The sequence below is a fragment of the Vanellus vanellus genome, assembly GCF_965231255.1.
Source record: "Vanellus vanellus genome assembly, chromosome: 1".
In the NCBI taxonomy this organism is placed as follows: Eukaryota; Metazoa; Chordata; class Aves; order Charadriiformes; family Charadriidae; genus Vanellus; species Vanellus vanellus.
Genome location: NC_138905.1, coordinates 1785245 through 1812896, shown reverse-complemented (window position 1 = coordinate 1812896; position 27652 = coordinate 1785245). Strand labels below are relative to the sequence as shown.

The 27652-nt window shown below is 49.1% G+C and overlaps 2 protein-coding genes across 3 annotated transcripts in view; one reads left to right on the top strand and one right to left on the bottom strand.

Moving 5' to 3' along the window:
* Window positions 1-1411: 1411 nt before the first annotated feature.
* Window positions 1412-19747, bottom strand: ANKRD16 (ankyrin repeat domain 16; the record flags this gene model as incomplete). The annotated part of the gene is made up of 8 exons (XM_082480179.1): window positions 1412-2001; window positions 2251-2452; window positions 4960-5038; window positions 8962-9123; window positions 10964-11072; window positions 12163-12205; window positions 16072-16292; window positions 19410-19747. The coding sequence occupies 7 exons, from the start codon at window positions 19745-19747 to the stop codon at window positions 2292-2294; spliced, it is 1113 nt and encodes a 370-aa protein (XP_082336305.1). The 3' UTR covers window positions 1412-2001; window positions 2251-2291.
* Window positions 19748-23812: 4065 nt separating this feature from the next.
* FBH1 (F-box DNA helicase 1) overlaps window positions 23813-27652 on the top strand; it is a 31950-nt gene continuing 28110 nt past the window's right edge. For both annotated transcript variants that reach the window (XM_082498491.1, XM_082498492.1), the window contains exons 1-2: window positions 23813-24048; window positions 26107-26657. In XM_082498491.1, coding sequence (XP_082354617.1) covers window positions 23883-24048; window positions 26107-26657 — 717 coding nt within the window. In that variant the 5' untranslated portion in view covers window positions 23813-23882. The remainder of the gene's footprint in view (window positions 24049-26106; window positions 26658-27652) is intronic.

Below are 27652 nucleotides of genomic sequence, written 5' to 3'. Positions count from 1 at the left end.
CCACGGACAAAAAGGTGTCATGACCCCTTGCAGCAAGTAAGCAACAGCAAAAACAGCAAGAAAGACATCAAGGGCTCCTCCCCGGGGCTAATTTTGCAGCCATACAGCTGAATCCATGATCCTTTTTTAACCTCCTTTTGTACCTGATCACCTGCGGTAACAACAGCCCTTTGTTTCTGTGCATCATTTTAATGCCTGAGGGGCAGATTTAAAAGAAGGGTAAATAAAAGTCAGTGCTGGAGAAGCGTGGCTACATCTTGCTTGTGGATGGGAGCACGATGCCTCTGCTTCCCGTCCCAGGCGGATGCACCCTCTGCTACTGTCCAGCAACCTTTGGAAATCATAAAGCACCTTAAAAATAATGCAAATGCCCTTTTACATTTTCAAGATGTTTGTGATGGCCAGGAGAGCTAGAAACAGACATTTGATTTGAAAACATTCTCACTCGCTTTCTCGTAAAAGCTTAGACTCACAAGCAATCTGAGCTCGTTAGCAGGGATAGTAGGAGGAAACAGCTATTTCATGGTTTGCTAAAATCGTGAAAAGTGGGAATAAAGCAGCCCCTTGCATTTACCGAGCTGCAGTGTTGCTGTTTGCTGTATGGAGGCTAAGGTTAGATTTATGGAAGGACTCAGTATCTTTAGAGGAATAAAGCCACTTCCTTGCCTGCCCAACAGCTAATAAAGCTCCCATCACCCTGCACCGGTAGTGCCTTCCAGCATTAATCCAGTTTCCCTCCCTGGTGGGGAAGAATCACCTTCACAAATGGAAAAACAAGACAGGGGAAGACTGGCAAAAAGCAGGTCTTTGCAGGCTTGTTTGGAAGTCTTAAGATGCTACCGAGCCCTGCTTCTCACGCTCTTGCAAGCCATCAGGCCCCTCTCACAGCCCCCCAAATTATTTTTGCAAGCTGACTCTCCTCGTGCAACGCAAAGCGTCAGAGGGAAGGAAGCCCTAACACTGCTGCAAAGGCTGTTTAACTCAAGAGGACCATGGCACTGTTGGCTCAGGATCATCACGGCAAATTCTGCTCCAGGGACCGTGGGGTGGGAGTTTCTCACCTGAACAGAGCTCAGCATCGTCTTAAACCCACCCAGCAGCATGTGGGTCGTGCATCAGACCGTCACACAAGCACCATGACTTGGGCAGAGCAAAACCTAGCTCGCTCCCTCAGTTAAAGGCCTGATGTTTACCATCAGCTATCGCCAAAACTGCAGAATCCTGTTGTTGTTTTATGTCTTGACGTTGCATGTAGACAGGGGCGTGCCATGTTTCTATGGAAAACCAAATTTATCATTCCAGATGCATACGAACAAACCAAGCAGCTACAGTAGCTCTTACCTTTATGTGTATTCCAGCCTGTTGGAGACTTACTGTCTACATTAAATATTAAGCCATTTCCCTATACACTTCAAAGGGCAGGATATATATATTTTTTTTTTTTTTAAAGTTCATTGGTGGTGAGAAGTACCAAGCAAGACTGTCTGGAATAACAAATACCGCTTTTTCAGTCTGATCCAAAGACCCTTGATGTCATCACAAGGTTGAGGTCTTTGTATTGATTTCAGCAGGCTTTGGGTTCAGAAAGGACCTAGGAGGTTGATGCAGCTTGGAGACTCCCCGTGCTTGTCCTCTGCAGCTCAAATCTGATGAAGCAAGAGTCACCAAGGGCTCACTTACGCTGCACTGCACTTGTCCTCTCTCAGGGGCTACCGAAAGAGGTGGCCACTTAAAGCAACTGAAGAGATTGGTGGAGAGCAGGTCCATTAAGGGATATAAAAAACAACGATCCAGGCGTATCTTCTCCTTCAGGATGCCACTGTATGGAAACATCCCAACAAGAGCTAGGCAGGCTCCAGTCAATTCAACCCACATGGATCCCGAGAGGTCATCTAGCAGTGGCCTGTGGGGCTCCTTCCTTGGATGGTTATACTGCAGGGAGCTGTGGCCTCAGCTGTTTGGATGCGCTGGGTGCTGCACAAGAAGAGGTCAAGTTCAGCCCTGAAATTTAGAAGTGAAAGAAGAGCAGCCATAAATTTACAATGAACGGGTCAGTACAGGACCGTGATAGCCCAGACTCATCACGTCCATTACCTTTGTGAGATAATCTTATTTAAAATAGGTTTTCTCCTAAACATACTTCCCTAGTGTCAAGCTTTGTTTATCTGCTCAATCCTTGGGCAAAAAATCCATAATTTTAAACAGGTGTATACCTAAATCTGAATAGCTGTTAAGTGATAACTAACATACCATGCTGAAATGAAGCAGCTTTCTCTTTTTCCCATTTCGTCTCACGTGCTGACATTTGCTTCCTGGAAAACCTGGATGACATCAGGCTTCCTCGCGAGCTGCCGTGCCAGCGTGCCTGTGCCATCTGGGGCGTCCCGCAGCCCGGCACGGAGCAAGATCCGTGTGGCATCCACCTGCTGCCCAGCACACGCTGCATGCAGGGCTGTGGGGGAGACAAGAGGTCAAAACAGGAGCTGACATGGCCCGATGGGTTTGGCCTCAGCATGCTTCAGATCATAGAATGGTTTAGGTTGGAAAGGACCTTGAAGATCATCAAGTTCCAACCTCCCTGCCATAGGCAGGGACACCTCCCACTACACCAGGTTGCCCAAGACCACGTCCAGCCTGGCCTTGAACACCTCCAGGGATGGGGCCTCAACAGCTTCTCCGGGCAACCTGTTCCAGTGCCTCACCACCCTCACAGTGAAAAACTTCTTCCTAATGTTTAATCTGAACCTGCCCTCTTCCAGTTTGAAGTCATTCCCCCTCATCCTCTTGCTACATGCCCGAGTAAAAAGTCCCTCCCCAGCTCTCCTGTAGGCCCCCTTTAGGGACTGGAAGGCCGCAATAAGATCTCCCCGGAGCCTTCTCTTCTCCAGGCTGAACAGCCCCAACTCTTTCAGCCTCTCCTCACAGGAGAGGTGCTCCAGCCCTCGGATCATCCTCGTGGTTCTCCTCTGGACACGCTCCAGCAGGTCCATGTCCTTCTTATGTTGGGGACTCCAGAGCTGGAGGCAGTACTCCAGGTGGGGTCTCACGAGAGTGGAGCAGAGGTGCAGAATCACCTCCTTTGACCCAAGGTGTTCAAGGCCAGGTTGGATGGGACTCTGAGCAACCTGGGCTGGTGGGAGGTGTCCCTGCCCAGGGCAGAGGGGGTGGAACTCGATGATTTTCAAGGTCCCTTCCAACCTAAATCATTCTATGATTCCCGGGAAGGAAACCCAGCGGAGGGAACACATTGAGGGTAAAAGATAACTTCTCCCAGTTGCAACACCCAGCCAAGCAGCCGTGTGATGGCACAGCAGGGCTCAGCAGCCACAGCCGTGAATATCTACAGCAGCAATGGGATGACTAAACCTGCACAAGCAGGGAACACATCCTCATCCACACCCAGCCATGCCGGTACAAAAGCTACCAGCGTGGTTTACCCCAGCTATTACCCCACATCCCCGCCTCGAAGATTACTAGTCCCTCCAGTCCATCAAGCAGTACTAACCTGGCTGAGGCACAGCTAACCATGTTTGCACACATATCTGGGAGTATTTAAGCCAACTCGGTTCATTTTGGCCAAACCATGGGCAGAGGGTGCCCACGGCAGGAGGGGGAGGCTGTAGGATAGAACAAGCAAAGCAAAAGGCCTCCGTGCTTCTTATTGCTCTGTGTTTGGAGGGGATTTAATAGTGACGTGCAAGAGAGGGGCTTGAAACTACTCTGGATGTGACCAGGGTCCTTTATGGGCTGGGGCTCCCTGCCAGCTCACTCTACAGTCCGGGAGTAAATCAGAAAGGTCTCCACACACTCCATGCAGCAAAAGGCATCTCACAGAAGGAGGCTGAAATACTCCAACCCAAGCGCCAGCTTGTCCTGCAGACCCCTCTGGCAGCCGGCACGCTGATCCAGCATGGGTCCAGCACAGTCGGGCAGTCCTGGTACAGTTGGCTTGTGTAGCAGAGTGAGCCAGCCTTGATATCCTGGCCTAATCCTGCACAGGGGCAAGTATCTTTTACACTGAGGGTTGTTAGCTCCTGCTGCAGGCTGATGTTGACCATGGGGTATCCTGATCCTCATGGATAATCCACGCAAGACACTTTGCAGGAGTGGAGTCTGGGTGAGAAGCACCCTAGGATGCACTGACACTAACACAGCAAAACAGCCACGGAATGGGGCAGCCGACAGGCACGAGGAGCCACCGCAAACATCCCAGGGTTGGACAAGTTCAGCAGAGCATGAATTTACTCAGGGAGGGGGTGGAGGGAGAGACCAAGAGAGACACAAGACTCTTCATGCTCACCACTGAAGCGTGTTATTAAGCAAACCTGAAGACTGGGTAAGTTGCCAATTTTGGCAATGGCTGAAATAATTTATATATACTTTTTTCAAGAGATGCGCCTCATACTCTCACACTGGGAATGCCAACTCACTGACATTACTATAGCAACTATATTTACGTTCAAGCTCTGTTATTTGCTTGTAAGCCATTCTTAAGCAGTTTGTTAAGGAACTGAGGCTTAAGAGCTTGTGCAATTGTTGCACTTCTCTGCCCACCCTAACCATTTCGAACTGGCTAATTTCAAGGAAATTTGTCAGCGAGACAGTGGTATCAAAGATACTAAACTCCTGAAAGTTGCATGCAAAATAAGCAGCTGGGTAAAGTGAAACACCAATTAGCATCTCTGTTCTTCCCCTGAGGGAAAGGCCCCAGCGCAGGCTCAACCACGCCATTAGACATCAGAAAGTCCAGTAGAAAGAAAGCCAGTGAATGAAAGCTGCAAAAAAGAAAACCCCACATGTTGTGCTGCTCCAAGAGCCATTTGCATACATGCATCTGGCATCCCCTTGCACGCTTCGCTGAGCGGAGGCAGCACAGGCTGCTTTGGAGGTTGGGCTCCTGTTATTAAAGCCCACTCTCGCTGTCATACAGAGGGTGAACAAATAGCTCAGCAGCCCTACCGGAACGGCTCTTCCCATCCTTTGCGTGGACATCAGCGCCAAGAGACAGCAGCGTCTGGATGGTGTGCACGTGTCCTTCCTGCAGTGGTGAGCACAGGCACATGAAATTCAGAATCAGCTTTGCACAATTTCTCACCTTCGCATTTAGCAGAAATAACACAGGCGTCAAAAGAAAGGAGGCCGCAAGCGATCTGTCCCTAACTGCATACGGCACCTGGAAGAGCACAGACGCAGATCTACTCCGTCATGGTCAAATCTGGGGGTACCAGAAGATGCTTTGGGCTCCAGAGGACCTTATAGCGGCTGGAAATCAGGGTCAGCTGCCTGTGGCAGTACAGATCAGGTACATTAGCCAGGGATTGCCCAGGAACAGCAGACATGCTACTGATATCCCATGGGAATTGGCCAGAGAGAGATGCCACCAGGCACCTTCTCCAGCCCTCCCGCTGGCAGCCCATGAGAGAGGAGTTGGAGCTTGGCCCTCTGTCAGCATGTCTGCATGCCTTGCGTGTCCCTGGCAGCAATTTCGACCCAGAGGCCAAAAAGGCAACAAGAGGCATTCCAGGAGCATAATTCTCTCTGTGAACATTTAACACCACGTTATAAAATCAAAACTGTTCAATTACGACCAATAGTGCTTAAAATCACACCACAGCCCAGAGCTGTCTGTGGGGGTGGTGGTACAGCCAAAGACTGAGAGCCGTGCCTCAGCAGGGCAAGTGTGATAGACATAAAATCCAGTCCAGATCCAAGCAGGTGGATCTGCTTTTAGAATCATGGAATCATAGGATGGTTAGAGTTGGAAGGGACCTTAAAGATCATCTAGTTCCAACCCCCTGCTATGGGCAGGGACACCTTCCACTGGACAAGGTTGCTCAAAGCCCTATCCAGCCTGGCCTTGAACACCTCCAGGGATGGAGCAGCCACAGCTTCTCTGGGTAACCTGTTCCAGCGTCTCACTACCCTCAGAGTAAAGAATTTCTGCCTAATATCTAATCTAAATCTACCTTCTTCCAGTTTAAACCCATTACCCCTCATCTTAACACTACACCCCCTGATAAAGAGTCTCTCCCCATCTTTCCTGTAGGCCCCTTTAGGTACTGGAAGGCCAATACAAGGTCTCCCCGGAGCTTCCTCTTCTTTTAGAGAACTATAGATCCCGTACCATCTTCCTGATCATGGTCAATAGATCCATCTTGCCCAGCTGAGACCTTGAGGCGCAAGGAATTTGGAGGACTGTCTCCCGGCATGGCTTTGCCTTTGCCTGTGGCTGCAGAAGAGTTAATGCACAAATGACCTCTGACAACTGGGTGACACACCTAAAGATGTTTCTTAATAGCAAATTAGTGCACTAATTTGTCAAACGATCTTGCCTCTGCCTCTCCAATCCTCACTTCCAATCAAGTAACTCAATTAAATTGCTTTTAACTTCAGCTGGCCACAGAGCTGTAGGGTCCCTGACTTAGCTTTCATAATTGGCAGCTGGCTGTTTGTGAAAAGGACCAAATGTCAGTAAAAAGCTGTGTGTTTTCCTATGCTGTAAATCCATTTCAAGTAGCACAGGGATTTAGAGTTGCTCTTACTGACATGTATTTCAGCTCAGAGAGCAGAACCTGTTGCTGATGTGGACTGTTGCGCATCTGCCTGTGGTACCCTCAGGCACCAGCATTTCCTAAAGGATTACTCCAGCATCTGTAATGCCCTGTGAGAAGATGCAGAACACCATGCTTCCACACCCCACAGTGTCTGTCCTCTATCTTGCCTCTGCTGTTAGCCAATTTTAAATGCTGCAGGGGAAAGTGCAACACAGCCCCCACAGCCCTCCTCTCTGCACAAGCTTTTCTGTAAATCACGGAAACATGGAATCTTTGGAGTTGGAAGGGACCTCTAGAGATCATCTAGTCCAACTCCCCTGCCAAAGCAGGACTACCTAGAGCACATTACTCAGGACTGCATCCAGGCGGGTCTTGAAAATCTTCAGAGAAGGGGACTCCACGACCTCCCTGGGCAGCCTGTTCCAGTGCTCTGTCACCCGAACCGTAAAGAAGTTTTTCCGTGTAAACGGAACTTCCTATGTTCCGACTTGTGCCCATTACCCCTCGTCCTGTCACTGGGAACCACTGAAAAGAGTCTGGCTCCATCCTCCTTCAACCCACCCTTTAGATACTTTTATGCCAAATAAATCCTCTCTCCGTAAATAACATGCCTGATTTTGTAATCACTTCTTCAATGCAACGAATTAGTCTTTGTCGTGTGGCATGAAAATGGAAGGCTCTTATTTTTATCCCCACCACCCACTCTTTTCCCCCATAATCGTACCACTCAGTAGCATCTTCCCCCCTGCTCAAGGCTCCCGTTTCCCTGCTGCATGCACACCCCCTCTCAGTGGCAAAGACAGCAAGCCAGAAACTGCTTTAGCTGCCACAGCCTTGGCAGCAAATTGGGTTGAAAGCATAATTTGATTTCCACGTATTTATAAATGCAAAGTAATAAGAAAAGAAGAAAAAAGAAACAAACCACCAGCCAAACAAACGATGCTGTAAATATAAAGTGACACTGAGCCTCGGGAAGGAAGAAGAAACCCATCAAATCGCCCCCCAATCAGCCGCTCGCCAAGACAGAGCTGGGATCTTCTCCAAGGCACATTATATTCCCCAATAGCCTTGCTGTTAAACGTACCCTTGGCAACCAAAAGGGCTTTCAACATGGTTTCTCAGAGCATGAGGAAGGGAAACTGGGAGAAAGGCCTCCTTTGTGGGAGCCAGCAAATGCCACGGCTGGGTCCTGCTGGAGGAGAATACTGTTGCCAGCACTCCCAGTAAGTGTCATTGATGCTTTTGTAGGAGTGGGGCGCTGGGATGATGCCTCGTTCCCACTACAAGTCTAGACCAGGCTCTGAGTGCTGCACATTAACGCTCATGAGGTTTAACATGCAGGGATCTGAGCAGGGACCTTCCCTTGCTGCTGGCTGCCAGCATGGTGCACATTGTAGTGCGACAGCACCAAGCAGAAGGGAGGCAGCAGGGTCCCAGGAGGGATCCTGGTCAGCAGTGAGGCTTTTGGGATCTGCTCTGCACTTCCAGGGACTGCTGCAGGACCCATAGCCCACCAGGCCCCACTTCCCGCAGAGGTGTGAGATGGGAGGAGGAGGAAGCGCAAACAACTCTCGCTGCCTGGAATTCAAAACAGCTCCTGTGCGAAGGACACAGATAAGTGGCCGGGAGCTCCCTCCGCCTTTCCACTTCTCCTTTCTCACACCTGGCCATAGGCAGGCCAGATTCTGGCCTACTGCAACAAACAGTTGCTGTTTCACAGTGCACCAGCCATCCTCTGTCCTGCAAGCTGCTGGCATGGAGACTGGCCACTGACCCACCAGAACCCAAACTGCCAGGGCTGAAGAAAAACGGGGAAAGAAATCTGAGCAGCATTTCATCCACATCTCCTCTGCCAGGCAAGTGAGAAGATGCTGGTGAAGAACTGGCACAGCTCATGAACTGTTGGTACCGACAGCTCCCTATAACTAGCAGGGACGACTCCCTTCAAGCATTGCACTTTGGTCCAAAGGCAGCGGACTGGAAGAGTAACACTCACCAGAGGTGTGGGTCAAGCCCTACCCAGACCACAGCCAACTGGATTCATGGCCAAGGAGCTATGCCCTGTCACCACTCACCTCTGCTCCTGCACAATCTCACTCAGCCACATGCCAGGCAGGAGGGTCTACTAACCCGCAGCGCAGTCAGCAGCGTGGGCAGGAGGGTGATGAACGTAGCAACTTATACCTACCACCACTCTGCAGGCAGCTGGACACACTTAATGAAGGTCTAAAACCCATTAAACGGGGTATGGGACTGGTCAGGAGCAGACAGACAGTGACAGAGGATGAGCTAGGAATGTAAATCCTCCATCAGTGGCAAACAACTAAACCAGCCTGTTTTAGATGCCTGCCTGTAGCACACCAACCGGCAGAGACTTTGTAGAGGGAGCCTGGGAACAGGGACAAACCTTGGCTGCATAATGCAGTGCTGTGAGTTGGAGGGTCGTCGCTCTCTCGTTGACATCAATACCCAGCTCGGAGACGAGGAACTGGATGGCTTCATCCTGGGCTGTGACAGCTGCCCGGTGCAGAGGTTGAGCACCCAGTGCATCCACAGCTGAAGGACAGGCCTGGAACGGGGGAGGAAGGAAAGGGAAAGAAATTTACAGCCTGGCCAAACATTCAATGACAATCACCAGCCCAAGCAGAATCATGTTCACCTGCTATGGCAATGGTGATTGCAATGAACATGTGGGATGTCACCAGCAGGACCAGTGCGGTTGGTAGCACTGTGATTTGCAGACCAGAACCAGCTCTCTGATGAGATTTTCAAGTGATAAGCAAAACTAGTGCCCCCTCTCTCTTCAGTTGATGCACATATGATGGATTTCAACTCTTTAAAGTAGCAAGAAACAACCCATCTCCAACCTCTGTGCTGGTGGAGAAGCACTTGGACGCAGGTAGAGGGAGGGAGATGGGTGGATGACCTCATGAGATAGATCTCTTCTGTGAGTCTCTGAACATGAACCGCAAAGATGTAAAATCAAGAAGGGTAACAGAAGTAATACACAGTGCACTCGCCTTAAAGGATATAATCCAGCCTCTTGAAGTCTAGTGGGCCTGACTCACAGTTTTACAAAACCTAGAAGCAAGCAACATTAGTGTTTCCTGTGCTGCTTCATGGCAGTAAGCCAGGGCACCACAACGAGGAAATTAAATCAACTATTCCATCTTCATTGCCTGAAATGCGAGACCAAAAATGTAAGCAAACTTCATGAACGTTTTATCCTGTAAAGGCCAGATGAGTGAAGACAAGCACATAAACATCTCCTGAAATCAACAAGTCTCTACATACTCGAACACAACCTGGGCATCAAACCATCTCTGCTGGGTGTTATGGCTGAGTAGGCCCAAACCTGCGATCTTCAAAAGTGTGGTATCACCTTCCCTGGCCCACTCTGTGCCTTGCTGGAAGCTCAGCTGGCCAATTCAACCTGCCAGCACAGCACAAACAGATTCACTGGTTTTGCCATGCTAGCTTTCTGCCAGGCCAGCGAGCTGCACCGGTTCAGCACAGTGTCCGATGAACTCGAGAGCTTGTGCAGGGGAGAGGCCAAGTGAGGGCAAAGGAGATGAGAGGGGAGGCACAACCCCACTTCCACTCGTTACATGGGCTCCAACCATCTCACATCAATTCAACAGTCAATAAATAATGCAGTGGCCTGGTTCCTACTATGCACAATTGGCTCTAACGACATCCCAGTTACGACTTGTATGTTGGAGGAAATTGGAGATTGCTGGGAGACAACACAGGAGCAGCAGCTGCCACAAGAGAGGGAGGCCAGAGATGAGCTGCAGCTGGCGCAGCCCCACACCTCCCTGTCATCCACTCTCAGCACAGCCTCCAACACAGGGCCTCCACGCAGAGCCCCTGCACTCCCCAGCATGGCTCTTGGCTTTGTGCGCGTTAGAATCATGGAACAGTCTGGGTTGGAAGAGGCCTTTAAAGGCTATCTAGTCCAACCCCCCTGCAATAAGCAAGGACATCTTCAACTGGATCACGTTGCTCCGAGTCCTGTCCAACCTGACCTGGAATGTATCCAGGGATGGGGCATCTACCACCTCTCTGAGCAACCTGTTCCAGACTTTGACACAGGTGCCCCTGCAGCGCTGGGGAAGTCCTGTCCCTTCCTGCCACTGCCTTGCCTCTCCATCCCCCTTCACCAGCTATGGGGGTATATTCCTGCCCTAGGGCAAGTCCTTCCCATGAGCTGAGTCCTGGTGGCCCTAGTCGGCAAAATTTTGCTCATTTCCAGAGGGAATTTGCCTTCTTTTGCAGTTTGCTTCTTTACAATTTGTGAATTTGCTTCTTTACAATTTGGTTATGGTGAATGGTGAACATGTGGATTGCTTGTCCTGGCAGTTCTAGGTCAGGTCCTGGGGGAGGGAGCTGAGGTTTTTGGCACCTACCTGATGTTTTTCTAGGAGCAGCCGGGCGATGTTGACATGCCCGTTCTGGATGGCATCCATAAAGGGAGTGACTCCACATTTGTCTCTGCTGTCAGGTTTGTACTGGCACCTGGGAGGGAAGACAAAAGCCAGGACAGAGTTGTTGGCAGCTCCAAAATCCTTACTGCACCAGTTGCTCTGCATTGATGGGACAGGAGACAATCAGCAGATGGGATGGGAAACGGCATATATAAAGCCCATCCGTAGACCACTCATAAACCTGTCCCAGTGCTTTATGACCTGGGATACGGACTGCTAGGGTTTTTTGGGTCAGAGATCTGGTACCCAGCTGGTGCAGCTTGCTCGGCTGCACAAAAGCCAAGGCTCTATACATCATTTACATTTACTTCCCTTGCCCCCAAACAGAGGATCTCTGGAAGGGGTAAGGTGTGCACAGGCTTTGCGCTGGCAGAAGGGAAAACCATATCCTCACGTAACAATGCCATGTACAAAATCAAAGCCCACAAGTCTTGCTCAGGTTAAAGCTCCATTGAAATGAGAGAAGACTGAATTAAAATTGAAAGCCTGGCTCAAATCACGGGGCTATGTTTATGCTGGGCCAAGCACAGACAGGAATTAACAAGGCTGGGAAGAGTCGGCTAATGGGAGCTGTGGCTAGCAGCGGCTGCAATGCCTGGGGAAAGCTGCTCCAGCTCTGGCAGTAGGCAGTGTTAGTTAGGAAGGTAACAGGGTCAGGATGACCAGGCACAGGTTGATTTAAAGCCACTTCACATCAGTCTTCCGGGAGTTACAGCCTGAAAATAAAGCCTGGAAGCTGAGTCCAGCCTGGAAGAGCTGCACCCAGAACCAAGCTGTCAGAAAACTGTTTTGTTGTTATCATATGGCCTCGGACATATCAGAGGCAACAGGAATGAATCAGCACAGAAGATGAGCTGAGTTATATAACTGGGGCTTATGTCATAGTGAAGTCAGAGCCCATCGGAGCCCATCCAGAGAGCGTCCTTGTCTCAAAGGTCCCTAACAGGCCGTGAAAAACACAGAGGAAACAAGGATGGCATCGGGATCGCATGCATGGCAGCTGGGCTTCCCGAATGGCATAAACGCCCTTTGTGTCCAGGCAGCTGGAGTGAGCCTGGCAGTGGATGGGAGGTGGGTGAGACTGGGAAGGCAACAGCAGTGCCAGGAGGAAGCCTGCTTACCGCTCCAGCAGCAGCTCCACAACATCAAAACAGCCGTGCATTGCTGCGGGAGAAAGAGAGAAGCGCAGGGTTAATTTATGTTTTCATGCCACTGTCCACCTACGGTGAAACATAATAAGGTTTCTGACCCTTTTGGCTTACTCATGATGAGAGAAGAGGTTGCAAGAGGCTTTAAATTTAAAGCTTTTGAATTTTTTTTTTAATTAAAACATAAGTCTCCAGATCTCAAGCCTTCCCTTCCCCTCATGCCATAGGAAAACACCAGATAACCCAGGGAAAAAGCATGTGTATAGGCACCTATTTGCTTCTAACTGCAGAGTGCGTGCATGAGACTGTACATGCAATTAAGCTGACACAAAGATCTTTTCTTGCAAGTATTTGTTAATCCCTGAAGTGAAATCTGTGAGAAGCAAAATGAACACAAAGCAGGGAGCTAGTGAATAGCTGGATGGCATTTCCGCCCCTCCTCAGCCACTCAAACTACCCATCACTCCCATCGCATCATCCTAATGAAGCATCCTCACCCAGACAGCATCTCAGAGGAAAAACAACAGTGGGGGAGGATTTGAACATCATGCACTGAAATATTCTTTTTTTTTTTTTAAACACATCGTATCACAGCAATGTGCAGACAGCCTTAATCTGGCTTTTTTTTTCTGCAGGTCATTTTGCAAAACAAATGAATTAAATTAAAGAAAAAAAAAAAATCAAACCAAGCCCAGAGCTGCTACATCAGGCTATTTACTCTGTGCGATGGAAGAAGGGCCCCTGGCAAATCTGTGTTACCAGCAATAACCTTCAGACACAGCTGCACAATAGCAGCTCTTTGAAAGCCCAAAAAGGAGTTCCCATCCTCCCAGACCTTGACCGTTTGCTCCTGCTCCCTGCTCGTTTATCAGCCCTTCACCTGAGCTGATGTAAATACAGGCAGAGCCACACTGTGAAAAGGATTTTCGAAACAGAGGCTTTAAAAAATCCCAAGCTACGTGAAGAAAAAACACCTCAAGCAACACGATTACATCCATTAACAGCAACAGAGACACAAGAAAGCTGCAGCACTCAGATCCACTGTTGCACTCCACTTCCTCTAATTACATCTCCCCCGCTCTCTTGCCTCAGGCTACGGATATATGAAGCAGCAAAGCTTGAGGAATCAACCTGAAAAAAAATTGCATGGGGGAAGAAAATTACCCATCATCTACCCAGGGATAACCGTGCCAGGAAGCCAGCTGGACTGGTCACGGGTTAATGTGCTCATATCCACACCCTTGGGATGTAAACTCATTGAGACAGTGGTTCGTCTTGACATGATTTCCCCTGGTAGCTCCAGCATCATCTCCAGCCCCTCACCCATGCCCCTGCCTCAGGAGCTGTGTCTGTGGAAGTGGGCTATGTGCTGGTGTGTGTGTGGATGCTGGCACCAGCACCCACCAAGCACCAGCCTCCAGCATCATCCTGGGTTAAAATTATGCTGGGGCGCAAAAGTGGTTTAAGCAGCTCCAGCCCTTCCTGCTGCCCAGTCACTCCCACATCAGCTGCTGTTGCACCAATGCGTGATCTAACTTGGATCAGTAAAATGACCAGAAATCAACCCATAACATGGGTTGATGGCTTCGCCACAGTGAAAGTCAAACATAGGAGGCAACGTAGAGGTGAAGACATTTCTATGAATCAGTGAGAACCAGGCGCTGGATGTCACCATTGCTGTCCGTACCCCCATATCCCAAGTGCTATGAGGCAAGGGAGGAGACTTAAAGCTCAAGGTCAAAAGCACCCCTTTTCCTCAGCACAATCCTCACCCTGCTCCTGACCCTGTCCTCAGACTCTCAACCCCCAGATCCCAACCCAAAGTTCACCTCTCTGTGGGGAGCGGGCTGTGAGGGGGCTGCGAGCCCAGACATGGAAACATAAGACCTGGGATTGAGCAGGGACAGGAGAACATGCAAATAAATGAGGATTAGCCATTTCTCATTCAGGCAATTTGCTCCTCACCGCCTAGCCTGAAACATCAAACAACTCATCAGCTATTTTTCATTCCCGGGTCAAGCACAAGGACTAAGGCACAGCCAATGCCCCTGGGCTGGGACTGTCACTGCTGATGAGCACAGCGCGGTGGACAGGCGGCTGCTGAGGACTGGAGAAGTAACGGCAACGACAGCCAAGGAGCAACATATCCAACAGATTAATTACAGCACAGCAGGGGTCTCCTTATGATATCTCGGGTCTTTCCGGAGAGTCAATCCCTATTAAATTCTTAGGGAAATGAGTTTACGTAGCCGCAGGTTTGAGCAGTGGCTCCCCACGCTCATCTCTCCTGCGGAGACACTGCTGAGCCTCGGGACACAAAGACTAATCCCCGCTCAGGGATGGGGCATGTTTGAGATTCAGGTCAGCCACCACCCTCCAGCCCCGAAACTGCCCCACAACATCACCCTGACTTGGTGTCACACACCTTTCTACTTGTTCCCTTCACTGTCCACTCCCACTGCATCTCTGAGGGAAGAGTTAAGGGGATTTAAGCTCTGGGAAGACACATGCTTTATCTGGACTGCCTAGATGGCATGGGTCTGTGGGTAAACACACAAGTAAGGGGCAATGAGACACAGCAGGACAAAATTAATTCTGCATTAATGTATTTTTGGTCCATTCAACTTACTAAGGCTCAGAGGTCTTAAATGAGGCACACCTTGTGCATCGTTCACAAATTAAAATTAATCACTCCCCATCTTAAGGATGAAAGTCAGAAAGACAGAAACCAAACCCAAACTGGCTCTGGGTCACTGTTCAGCTAAATCTGTCCTTCTGCTCCCCACTGTACCTACAGATGATGTCTGTCGTTCCTCAAACCAGTCCACTCCCTTTATATGTCCTTTTAAACCAAGGAAAAGGGCAGAAAAGGATGATAGGGCACCCTAGGCTCAAACACTAACAACCACCCCTGTGTATTCCCAGCAGAGACTATCCTTTTCCTTTCCAGAAAGGCACTCTGGATTTCTCACCACTCAATGCCACCTTCTTAAGAGCAACAGGAGAATAACAAAACCTATGATGCTTCTTCCAGTGGTTGTGCCTAGAGACCCTATGGCTTTTCAGATTTGCCATAGTGACCTAGCCCACCAAGCATGCACACAAAAATGGATCATTTCAAGAAACACATCTCTTATAAGAAGTGACAACAAGACTATAAACCAAACTGGTAAAAATGGCCATCAACTGGCAGATCCCCAAAAGGTGCCTCTCAGCAGCTCTGCCACTTCTAGGACTTTTAAAATGCCAGGATACGCTTGGAGCCTCGCAGTGCAATTTGCAGCTTTATACACCAGCAAGGAAAAGTGTATTGCAATGTGTTCTGAGCCATGGGAGCTTGGATGCATCTGTCACGGGGAGGCAGAGATGGAGACAAATACCTTGGTCCAAGGAGGCCAAAGTCACGAGTAATCACAAGTGCTCCACCACTCCTAAGAGAACGTAATTCTTATTCACCTCAAAACCATGCTTTGAGTACAGGCAAAATCCAGTGAAATAGGAACTGAGGACCCTCCAACCCCACAAGCTCAGTCTTTGGCACATCATTAAGAACTATTAAGCCCAATTCTTGCTGTTTAGTTATCTGAAAGCAACTGAGGGTCTGTCCTGAGGTGAAACCCTGCAAAGACGCAGCAGAGTACTGTTAGCAAACCAAAGTTCAGAGAGGTGAGCTCCCACTAATGCCCACCACCAGCCTCTTTTCATTTAATTTCAGTAACTTAATATTTCGCTGTTTCCCTGCGTTTTTGTATCTAGATAGGTCACACTTTGTTTCTCCAAATTAAACATGAACTGCAACAACATCCCCTTTCTGTTCTCCACCGTCACCACAGCCCGCTCTGCTCTTCCAACCCATCTGGTAGCAGTGGGATGCTCTTTTACCTGCTGTGTGCAGAGGTGTTCTCTTTATTGTGCTCTCGGTGTCCCAGCTCCCTGGGGACACATCCAGCAGGTACCGGAGGACCTGGGGATGGCCCTCCCGGCTCGCAATGTGGAAGCAATTCCAGCCATCCTTGTTCTTCAGCAGCGGGTTGGCTCCATGTTCCACGAGAGCTTTAATCACCTCCAGGTTTTGCCTGGTGCAAGCCATCATTAGGGGAGTCCTGAAAGAAAGGCGAGACAAATATAATAACCAGAGAGACAGCGTCCTATGATCCTGATGGCTTTTGTTCTAATGTCTGAGCTTGAAACACGATTTAAAGTTGTCTGTAGCACCAGCCCTGCTGTCTAATAAAACACAGTAGCTCAGTGCCAGCTGTGGTAAGCTAGCCAGAGGGAAAATGGGTGTGCTAAAACCACTCCGAGGGAGCAGGAAACTTTGCTGGCTAAAGGCAAAGACCTTCTCCAAGCCCAGGGCTACATTTATCATTTCACCTCCATTCAGGTGCTTTGACTGGTGCTCACCACACACTGCATATGAAGATTTTACAGCACTGCTTTTTCATGCAGGTGATACGGGGTCTGGGCCTTTGGGGACCATTGAGACAGAGCTGTTAACTCCACTGTTTCTTGTCCCAGCCAGTCACCTAGACAGGCAGCTGTGGCTGCAGGCAGCAAACCACAGACAACTCTGCATCTCCTGACAGTACAGCAGGAGTGTACCAGCAAATGCCACTCTGGAACATTTCTGATGCAGAGCAGCTGGCCTAAGAGTGAAGCTTTTCACAGTTTTGTCCTGTTTCACATGCCTGGGAACAACCTTTGATATTTAAAAGCATTTTTACAAGCTCCCCAGAGGAACAGCATCTTCTCCATCCCACAATTTCCAAGCTATGACTTGCATGGATTGTGTGCATGTTCCTGGAAAGTCAGTGGCTACATCTGACAAATGAACACAGCAAACAGCCCATCTTGCCCTGCTTTCAACCCCACATCCAGCACTGACCACGTTTTCACACCTATAACCCACACACTGCAGATTAACAACCACCCCAGCTCCTGCTTGGCAGCAGGGCAGGTTCTCCACTGAGTTTCTCCTTCCTGACGACCTGTTGTTTCCTTGCCCGTCCTTTCCTACTGAGGACCAGCGAGGTTGCTGGATCTGCAGCCTCCTTTGGAAGAGCAAGCCAAGAGCCACCAGGAGGTGGGCATTAGCTGAGGGTTTACTCGCAAGGCAGTGTGGGTAACTCAAGGTGGTGAACCCACAGACATCTCCTGTGTTTGGCTTTACTTAAGTACTAATTTTACTGACCACACCAGCACCAACCTCCATTTTCCACAATTACCACGTTATATAACAATAATAGTTTAACTGCTGCAAGTGGGAGCTGCATTCCCCATTTTACATGTTTATAAACTTCACCCAATCATCAAACGCTGGGTACGCACACGGGTTGGACAAAACCCTCTGAGATGTCCCAGAAAAGATGAACACTTCTCCAGCATGGAGAAGACTTACTTCCTCTTCACCAACCCACATACATCAGCTGGGAGACAAAAAAAAACCAAAACAACTCCATTCCTCATTCAGGAAAAGCTGCAGCACAAAAACTTCCCACTGCACAAGGAGCAAGAACTCGTGGGCCTTCGCTCAGACTTTAGGAGAAATGCTCCAGTTGTAAGGACATACAAAGACAAGAAGAGAGTGCTGAGAATGGAGATAAAATCTCCAGCAATGGAGATTTTTAAGAAGAGATTAGACATGCATCTGCTGGGGATGATGGGGTAGAGCTGAGCCTGGAACTCAGTGTTTCCTGCAGCTCCGTTTCTATACACTGCATCAAATCAGCGTGTATTTTCAATGCAAATGAGACTTCGTCCGAAGGCTGGGACACGCGCTAGCAGGCATGTAGCTCCCCGTTTTTAATCTGTGGATGGAAGGGTACTGCAAGCCTATCAAAGAAAACCAGACTCACACACATGCATCCACACGCAAGGCATGAGACTTCTTTCTCCCTCTGCTCCCCCTGATGTCAGCACGATGCTGGCACAGCCTCGAATTATGAGGACTGAAATGCTGCCTTTGTATTTGTGTTAGTTCAGCTTCAAAACAACTTCCCTAGCCTTTAATTTGTGGGCTGGACAGAATCTTGGCTTTCTTTTGCAAGGTGGTACACAGAAATCTCCCTCCTCAAGAGGGGAATTTAACATTAATCAGGCCTGCTGCTTGTCTGTGGATTAGGCTTTATTGTTTATTCCCAATTCTCATTCCCGCATCATTTGATTACGTGTTACCCACATGGCAAGCAAACAAAAGCCCTGAAGAAACCAGTTGTTTCTTGGGTTTCTGAGGCTGTTGCTATTCTATCAGTAGCAAATCTGACCTGAGAAGCTCTGTTTGCTGGGAGGAAAAAAGGAGTAAAACTTACTTTTTATCTTCTTATTTCAGTTTGAGGACCAGGACACAGAAATGTAAATCAGTATCACTGATTCCCATCAAATGAGGAAACGGGAAAGAATGAATAGCTGCAGATGAAAGCTTTTAAACGGGATCTGCGAATAAAGCAGCAATTTACAACTTCTATGATAAACAAGGGGAAAATCAGTGATAGGGCTGGAATTTAGCCCAAAAAATCCAACCATATCCTGGGCTGCATCCCCAGCAGCGTGGCCAGCGGGGCGAGGGAGGGGATTGTGCCCCTCTGCTGCACTCTGGGGAGACCCCCCTGCAGTGCTGCCTCCAGCTCGGGGGCCTCAGAACAGGAGAGACATGGACCTGCTGGAGCAGGGGCAGAGGAGGTCCCAGAGATGCTGCAAGGGCTGAAGCCCCTCTGTGGGAGGACAGGCTGGGAGAGTTGGGTGTGTTCAGCCTGGAAAAGAGAAGGCTCCAGGGAGACCTTATTGTGGCCTTTCAGTACTTAACAGGGGCTAATAAGAAAGATGGAAACAAACTTTTTAGCAGGGCCTGTTGCGATAGGACAAGGGGTAATGGCTTTAAACTGAAAGAGGGGAGATTCAGACTAGATACAAGGAAGAAAATTTTTACACTGAGAGTGGTGAGACACCAGTCCAGGTTGCCCAGAGTGGTGGTCAATGCCCCATCCCTGGAAACATTCCAGGTCAGGTTGGATGGGACTTTGAGCAATGTGATCTAGTTGAAAATGTCCCTGCCCATGGCAGGGGGGTTGGACTTGATGGCCTTTAAAGGGACCTTCCAACCCAAACCATTCTGTGATTCCATGATTCTAAATGACGGCTCTTGCAGTGGCATTCCCACCTTCTGCATCCAAACCTCTTTCAGATATTGCTCTGACCCATGGCAAAACAAGCCAGTGACCTACCAGTCTGCCTTTTTCAAGCAGTCTACGCTTGCGCCTCTCTCCAGGAGGTAGGAGACACACTCCCTGTGGCCCATGGAGGCCGCTTCGTGGAGGGGCCTTTTGTAGTCGCTATTAAACACCTCAACGTCCATCCCCAGCGCCTCCACCAGGTAGGAGAGAACATCCTGGTGCCCATAACGGGCAGCATGGTGCAGCAGCGTGTCTCCCAAGCGCCCATAGCGCCAACTCTGCACTGCCTGGCCCAGCATGTTGTCTGGCCGCAGCTCGTCCCGGAGGAGGTCCAGCCGTCCCTCCTGCACCAGCCGGAGGAGTGGCCTCATCCTCTCCCCGTTTGCCATGGCTAGAGATCTGCAAGAAAGAGGCAAAAATCAGGATTACGGTTTCAAACTGTGTGAATGCAATGGCTGTTCCCTGGGTCAGGAAAAGCAGAAATTACCTTTGACCCTCAGGAACAGCAGGAACCAGTCTCTCCTTCAGGAACACCAAAAATTTCCTTTTCCCTCAGGAATACCAGAAACTGGCCTCTCTTTCAGAAAAAAAGAGAAATTCCCTTTGGCCTCAGAAAAGACAGAAATTCCTTGTCTCTTAGGAAAAACAGAAACTGGCATCTCCCCCAGGAAAAACAGAAATTCCCTTTTCCCCTCAGGAAAAAAGAGACAATTCCTTTTCACACAGGAAAACCAGTAATTTACTTTCCCCCTTGGAATTGTCAGAAACCGTCCCCTCCTTCAGGAAAATCAGAAGTTTCCTTTTCCCTTGGGAAAACGAGGAACTAGCTGCTTCCCCAGGGAAAACAGAATTCTCCATTTCCATCTGGAAAACCAGGAACCAGTCTCTCACCCCGGGAAAATGTCATTTTCCCCTCCAAAAAATTAGAAACCTGCCTCTCCCTCCATAAAAACAGAAATTCCCTTTCCCCTTAGGAAAACTAGAAAATTCCTCTTAGGAAAACCAGAAACCAGTTGCTCCCTCAGGAAATCCAGAAGTTTCCCTTTCCCTCAGGAAAACCTGAAATTTCTTTTTCCTCTGGAAAACTAGTAAATTCCATTTACCTCCGGAAAAGCAGAAACCAGCCTCTCCTTCAAGAAAACCAAAAATTCTCTTTTCCCTTAGGAAATTCAGAAAATGACCTCTCCTTCAGTAAACCCAGAAATTTCCATTTCCCTATGGAAAAAAAAAAAAAAAACCCCAAACATTTTCCCTCAGAAAAATCCCAAATTGGCTTCTCCCTCAGGAAAACCAGTAATTCCATTTTCCTTACAGAAATTCCCCTTTTCCACAGGAAAACCAGAACCCAGCTTCTCCCTCAGGAAACCCAGAGATTCCCCTTTCCCTCAGGAAACCCAGAACCCAGCTTCTCCCTCGGGAAAATTCATAATTTCCTTTTCCCTCAGGAAAACCAGTAATTCTTTTTTCCCTCCAGAAATACCCTTTTCCCTCAGAAAAAGCAAAAACCGGCTTCTCCCTCAGGGAAACTAGTAGTTTTCCCTCCACAAATTCCCTTTTCCTTCAGAAAACCAGGAATTTCCTTTTCCCTTAGGAAAAACAGAAACGGGCTTCTCCCTCAGAAAAAAACAGTAATTCCCTTTTCCCTCCAGAAATTCCCTTTTCCCTCAGGAACCGGCCCCTCCCTCAGGCTGGGGATCCGCCACATTCCCCTCTCCTCAGCCCCTCTCGTGGCACTCTCCGGCGGTTAGAACCCACCCGCGCTCTGCTGGGGCTGCGTGACGCCACGCGTGGCAATACGAGTCCGCGTGACATCACTCCCAGAGTAGAACGAGGGGAGTGCCGGTAAACAAACTCTGGGAACATTTCTTTCGGCCCCAACAGCTTTACCCTGGGTGCGTCCGAACCCGGAAGTGCTGCGCCATTGGGCAGCGCCGGCTCGCTCAGCGCCCTCTGATTGGTCGGCGGGGCGGGGCGGGCGGAACCACGCGGGGAGAGCGGAGGCAGGTCCGAGCGCTTCAGGAGCGGAGTGAGCACTCGCGGGGGGTGGGGAGCACTCTTCCCCTTAGCAACGGGGGCGGGACCTTGGCAATGGGGGGGCCGAGGACGGGGGGCCTTGGTTGAGGAGGGGTTAGAGAAGGGACCGCCTTTGCATTTGGGGGGGGGGGGGGCTGTGGCAATTCGGAGGCACCCTTGGCAATGAGGGGGTTGGTAATGGGGGGGGGGGCCTTGGCAATGGGGGTAACCTTGGTAATGGGGGGGCTTCTTGGCATTGAGGGGGGGACCTATGACGTTGGGGGGGGGGCTTGGTAATGGGGGGGACCCTTGGCATTGAATGAGGGGGACCTGTGGTATTGGAGGAGGTCTTGGTAATGGGGGGGCTTGGCAATGAGGAGATTCTTGGTAATGGGGGGGGCTTGGCAAATAGGGGGAGCTTGGCAATGGGGGAGACCCTTGGCAATGGGGAGGGGGCGCTTGGTAATAGGGGGACCCTAGGCAATGGGGGGGTTGGCAATGGGGGGGCTTTGGCAGTGGTGGGGCTTTGGCAATGGGAAGCACAGAGGAGGAAGGGCTATGAAGACGGCAGGCCAGGGGCTAGCAATGGGGGGGGCTGTTCTGGGCCAGTGTGGGGTAGCCCCGGGGGGGCCTGGGCTGCCAGGGGTCTCCCCATGCAGGCGCCACGCTGCGGGGCACAAGGCTGGTGGCATCCATGTGGCGAAATGGTTTGGAAACAACGTGCTGTGGGGGGACGGGGAGCAGCTCCCACCTTCTCCCAAATATTTCTCATCCCCTGAAGCTTCTTCAGTCCTCAGTGGCTGCTGCTCATGGCTGATCCTTTTGTTTCACAGCTGGAGTGTTTTCTCGTGGCTGACAAGCTCCACTCCCCGTCACGTTCCATATGTAATCGATGCCATAAACCGTGACAGGGCACTGCAACACAACCTTTGCTCAGTGCTTGTGTCTTTGCTGCTCTTGCCAATGGAAAATCATGGGAAAAGGGAGAAAAGATGAATGCAGGTGAAGCCTGAGCCCGTTATCTTCTCATGTTGGGTTTCTGCACTTGAATCCTGTGCCGTGGTCCTGGCACATCAGGAGTTTTGCTGTCGTGGGATGGGGGAGCAGAGGTTTTTCCCCAAATCCTTCTTCTGATCTCGTGTGAGAATTTTCTGTGTCCAGCAGCTGCGGGAATGGGCACAGAGCCGGTACCTCAGCTCTGACATTTGCCAGGACCGTGCGCTCAAGAGAATTGAGATGCTTCAATGATTTGTGCTGTTTAATCCAAAAAGCTTTTCAATTTCAAGTGAGAAATACCATTTTTAAGTAGAATCATAGAATCATTTTGGTTGGAAAAACCCTAAAGATCATCAAGTGCAACTGTAAACCTACCACTGCCAAGTCCACCACTAAACCGTGTCTCTAAGTGCCATGGGACTGTCTTGTATTGCTTTTTTCCTTCTGCTTGCCTTGTTTGCCATGTTTTGAGGAGCATGGAATGTTAGAAAACAGCCTCCCTGGGCAGCTCAGTGGGTGCTTTTAATACCACTCTGTTGAGCTGATGTGGATAAAAAGGAGGAAGCAGCGTAATGAAACAAAGTGGCCCTTGGACCCTGCTGTATGAAATCAGTCGATTGCTTTCATGGCTGCCATAAACATGTTAGAGGAGCTTATCCGCTGCAGCACGGCATAGTAATAAAATAAAAGTGAAACTGCGTGAGTGGTGTTTGCAGATAATTCTCCTATTAGAAGGAAGCCCATCCCGTGCTGTAGTTTCAGGTTTCTTGGGAGCATTTTCGGTAGAAACAAGTTGTGCTGTTTGTACTTTTTCTGCTGGTCATCCCGCGCATGGAAAAGAGGAGCTCATGCAGATTTCAAGTAAGGTTTTCTTAAAATAACTCTTCATGTGGTTTTATGCTGCTTCTTAACTGTCCTCACGGGGAAGAGCTGTGCTGGAAGTGGGTTGTGTTTCCTCCATAATGGAGAATCCCAGCTTGTATTTATTTGCGAGAGACTTGCGTTTGTGTGTTTAAATGTTAGCTCTGACCTTCCCCGGGCAAGTCACAATCATCTCTCACAGACGTTTGCGCAGTTCAGCCTCTGCAGGCTTCCTCGACGTCCTCCTACCAATACTTTGCATTTACACGAATGCCTGTATCTGCTTCCTCCGTGTTATGGTATTGTAGAGATAGCTGCAAAAATTGCACAGATTCTGGTTTTACATTGTCCTCTTTTGTTCCGAAGCCTCGTACAACTCAGGAGTGAGGATCTGGGGTGAAGTGGCTGTTGCATTGACTGCAGATGTGTCGCCCTGACACAATGCGTTGCCCTCCGTAGCACCTCACCAGAGTGTTGTACACGCTTCTGCTATGATTTATTTGGAGAAACTCCTGGCTGAAACACTGGGACTGTCCTATAAAAATTCTGAAAAAAAACCTGTGTATTTATGCCTCTGTTAAAAGGCACGGCTTGTATATTGTTGTTTGCTAACTGTTCATTTTTGGGGTCTTTTTTTTGCATGTTGGCAAAGCAATGAAGGGATTCAAGAAAACGCACCTTACAGTCGATGACTGTGAAGCTCTGGCACGGAGTGCAGAAGGTTCATCCTCCCTGACGCAGCCATTGAGTCAAAGAAAAAGTAGATCAGATGTAAACAGGGGCCTCTACCCCACCCACCGGACAAGGAGACGTCAAGGAGGTACACTAATTGCGAATACTTTGAAGGCTGAGGGATTTGGGGGAGAAAAATGCTGATATGGTGTGGAGCGAAAGGGCATTGTGTAATCCATCGTTGAATTTGTGCCGATAGGAGAGTGATGCCAGGTGAGGGGAGTGCAAGTAGAAGAAATTGGTTGTGTTTGAGTGGTGCATGGCAAAACTGGGCTTAATCTCCACCTCCGCAAAGTCATGTGGCAAGAAAAGAGATACCATGAATACTGCCCTGTATGGGGGAACGATTCACCTTTGCGTGTGTGTTTAGTCTCTCCTCACACCAGAAATGCCTCCATGTCTCTATCGCTGAGCTGTCAGAAACTATGTGGAGAGAACAGCAGTTCTCCCTGAAAAACACTACCATCTCTGCAATTAGGCACTATTAATGATGTGACTTCTAGATGCTCTTTAGGATACTTATTAAATAATAATGAGCTGTCTAGTTATATAGGACTGCAAAAGTGTTGTTGAGCACTTAACAGATATTAATAATCTTTGACTTTCCTGGGTGGGAGAAATGTGATACACAACTCGTAGACACGGGTCTCAAAAGTGCCAAAGCCTTAGAGGACTTTGGAGGATTGATAAGACTTTGAGCTAATCTGCACTCGACAGGGCTCAGGGCTCAAATTGAAGGCGAGAGTGCTGTTTTCAAATAGCGCATGGTGCAGGGTTAAAAGCCCAGCGTCAAAACCCGTATAATGACGAGAGACACTGCACGCACGTGTGGGCAAGGAGACAGGTAGAAAGCAAAGAAAAACCATTCTGAGTTATTCCTGAGCTCCTGAGTGCCTTGGTCACTGTGGAAGGTGAGACTTCGGAGCATTTCAGTGTTTCCCTGGAAGGCTTGGGAATCTGTCTGCACCTCGGTGTGAGCTGACTCACTTCCCAGAGAACATTCTGCTGGTGAGCCAGGACTAGACACCAGAGTCATAGACTCAGTGCTCGTAGGCGTACTTTTCCATTTTCATATCAGCGATGTCTTTGACTATCTCACTTTTAAAAATCCAGTAATCTTAGATGCTGCGGGTTTTAGAGTATTGGACTCAAACATTAGCAAGGGAGCTGTTCCTCTTAAGCAGCGTCTTGCAAATCAGACCTCCTTAAGCTATGCCTTCATGAGCATCCAGAAATAAAATGCATTAAAATCAGCAGTAGGTGCTTGTGATTTTTTTCTTCTCGAGTGGCTTCTTAGCTAAACATCATAATATTTTGCAGACTAGGAGCAGGACAGAATGAATCCTATCAGTGCTGGTATGTTTAGTCTGTGTGCTACATGGCCTGCGTCGCTGTCAGAGGAAGGAGAAGCTGCTGAGAGTAGTCTCTTGCCAAGTTTTGGTTTCCTTTATGGTCTCCAGTGCTTTATGACATTGCAGGCAGGAAATATGTGGCAAGAAATGGCTTTTTATCATCTTAAAGGCACTGGTCTCTATTAGACTGTGGTAGGAGCAGCCTCCTGCTAGCGGCTTGGTGCTGTGACCTTCTCATGGTGCAAAGCAGTAGTTAAACCCTGAAGCTTTCCTTAATTCTTAGTGTGCTTCTCGTTCACCAGGTTAAGAGCAATAAATAACTGCTGGGAGCCCAACCTCACTCTGGGGCACACCACAACAACTCAAGTCTTGCATTTTGTTTCCTTCCTATTTCTGTTTCTTTGGCCAGTGGAAATATCTCCCATAAAATTCATTCTGCAGCTGTGTTTCTGTTTAACACACCTCTGCTGTGTTATGTAGCTAAGGATTGTTGATCTGAGAGATTGTTATGCAGACCATATTTTTCTAGAAGCTAGTGGAGGTGACAGATGTACCTTGAGAGTGTCCAGGTTATGTGGACAGTGCAGAGATGAATGTTATTCTGTTGACTTCCATAGGTTGCCAGAGAAGCAATATGGAGTAGGACAGTTCACCTGTCATAAACTCATGTGTCTGTGAGGAACCCTGTGGAAATAATTACCACCTTAAACAGCCTCTGGTCTCCTTGTTAGCTCAGTTAGAAGCAGTGCGCTTTGTGCTTGTTTGTGTTGACCTCACTCATGCTGTTTCTGCAGGCCAAGGTCAGCAGAAGAACATCACTGATTACTTCAGGATCTCTCAGATACAACAAGTAGGCGCTGGTGGGACGAAGAACAGTAGAATCAAAGAAGAGCTACCAGATCCTGTCTTCACTGACCCTGATGATTCCTTCAGCGATGCCTCCACTGTGATGGAGATCAGCAGTGATTCCTGCTCTTTTCTGGAGGATGAGGACCTTGCACCTGCTCCCAGGAAAAGCTCCAGAAAACGGCCTCTGTCCACTACAGCTGCAGGCGTTTGCAAGCCAGAGCATGATTTTTGGGGTGAGCCTGAGAAGAAGCCAATGGTGGTTCATCCAGAACACAGCCAGATCAAGCAGGAACTTGACGATATGGAAATTGAACCAGTCCCTGATGCACACTATGGACTCCTGGGGACTCGGAACTGGGAATTGCCTCAGGGGAGTATTGATGAGCTGCCTGTTGAAGTCCTGAGGCACATCTTTGCTTTCCTACCAGTGACTGATTTGTATCAAAACCTGAGCCTGGTATGTCGCTGCTGGAGGGAGATAGTCAGTGATCCACTGGTAAGGACTGCTGTGATATTGAGTCTGTCCACTCCCCTGCTGCTCTGTTCTGTCTCAGTCTTGTTGCTGCATTTATTGCTGTAGGACCATCCATGCTGTGTCGGTCTGTCTTTGTTCTTTTAAATCCCTTTATTGTTCCCTAATGCCACATCCTTTCTTATGAAATCTTTTGTCATTTTTTGGTCTTCAGGACTACAGTGGCATCTTCAGATGCCAACCTGTATCAGAAAATCAATATTGGGATAACTTCCACCCAATCAATATTGGGATAACATTCTTCCCAAACATGGAAAGAGAGCATCCTGTAAAGCTCCACAAAATCCCCCTTCGCTGTTTTCCTTGCAGCTTTTTTTTCCTGACAGGGGTCACGCAGAAAATTACGGCTACCAGACAGGGCAGTGTCCTCTCGTGGCCGGTGTATGTCACTGTCCGCCAGCCTGTGTATGCGTGGTTCATCTGCAGTCAAGGCCGTCTCAGTACAAACAGTTGTGAACCCACTGGCAGTTGTTCTGGCCGCAGAGAGGATCTCTGCATTTCAATTAAAGGTGGCTCAGAGACAGCTGGCACCACTAGACTCGCTCATTGTTCACACTGGAAATCCTCAGTTTGTCCAAAGAAGATGTCTCAGAGTGGTGGGGGACTGACCACAGCCCACGTTTTTGTAGGGGTCCAAGTTCTTGTTCATGCCCTTCTGATAAATTAGGATGGGTAAGGCTGGAAACAATTCAGGAGGTGTCCTGCACTCAGTGCTTTATCAGCACAGTGTGCATGATTTGAGCCTGAAGAGCTAGAGAGATGCATAGAAAATGCATGCATTGAATGCTCAGTGTACTCAAATCCTCTCCCAAATCTGCTCTTCACTCCGTAACACAGCCTAAAAGGCGGCGCCCTGTCTGTTTTTACCAAAGAAGTCCTAACAGTAGACTGTGGGAGGGCAGGGCTTCATGGACACAGGGGTTTTAAGCACTCGGACCCCGCTCAGAGTAGATCTGTGC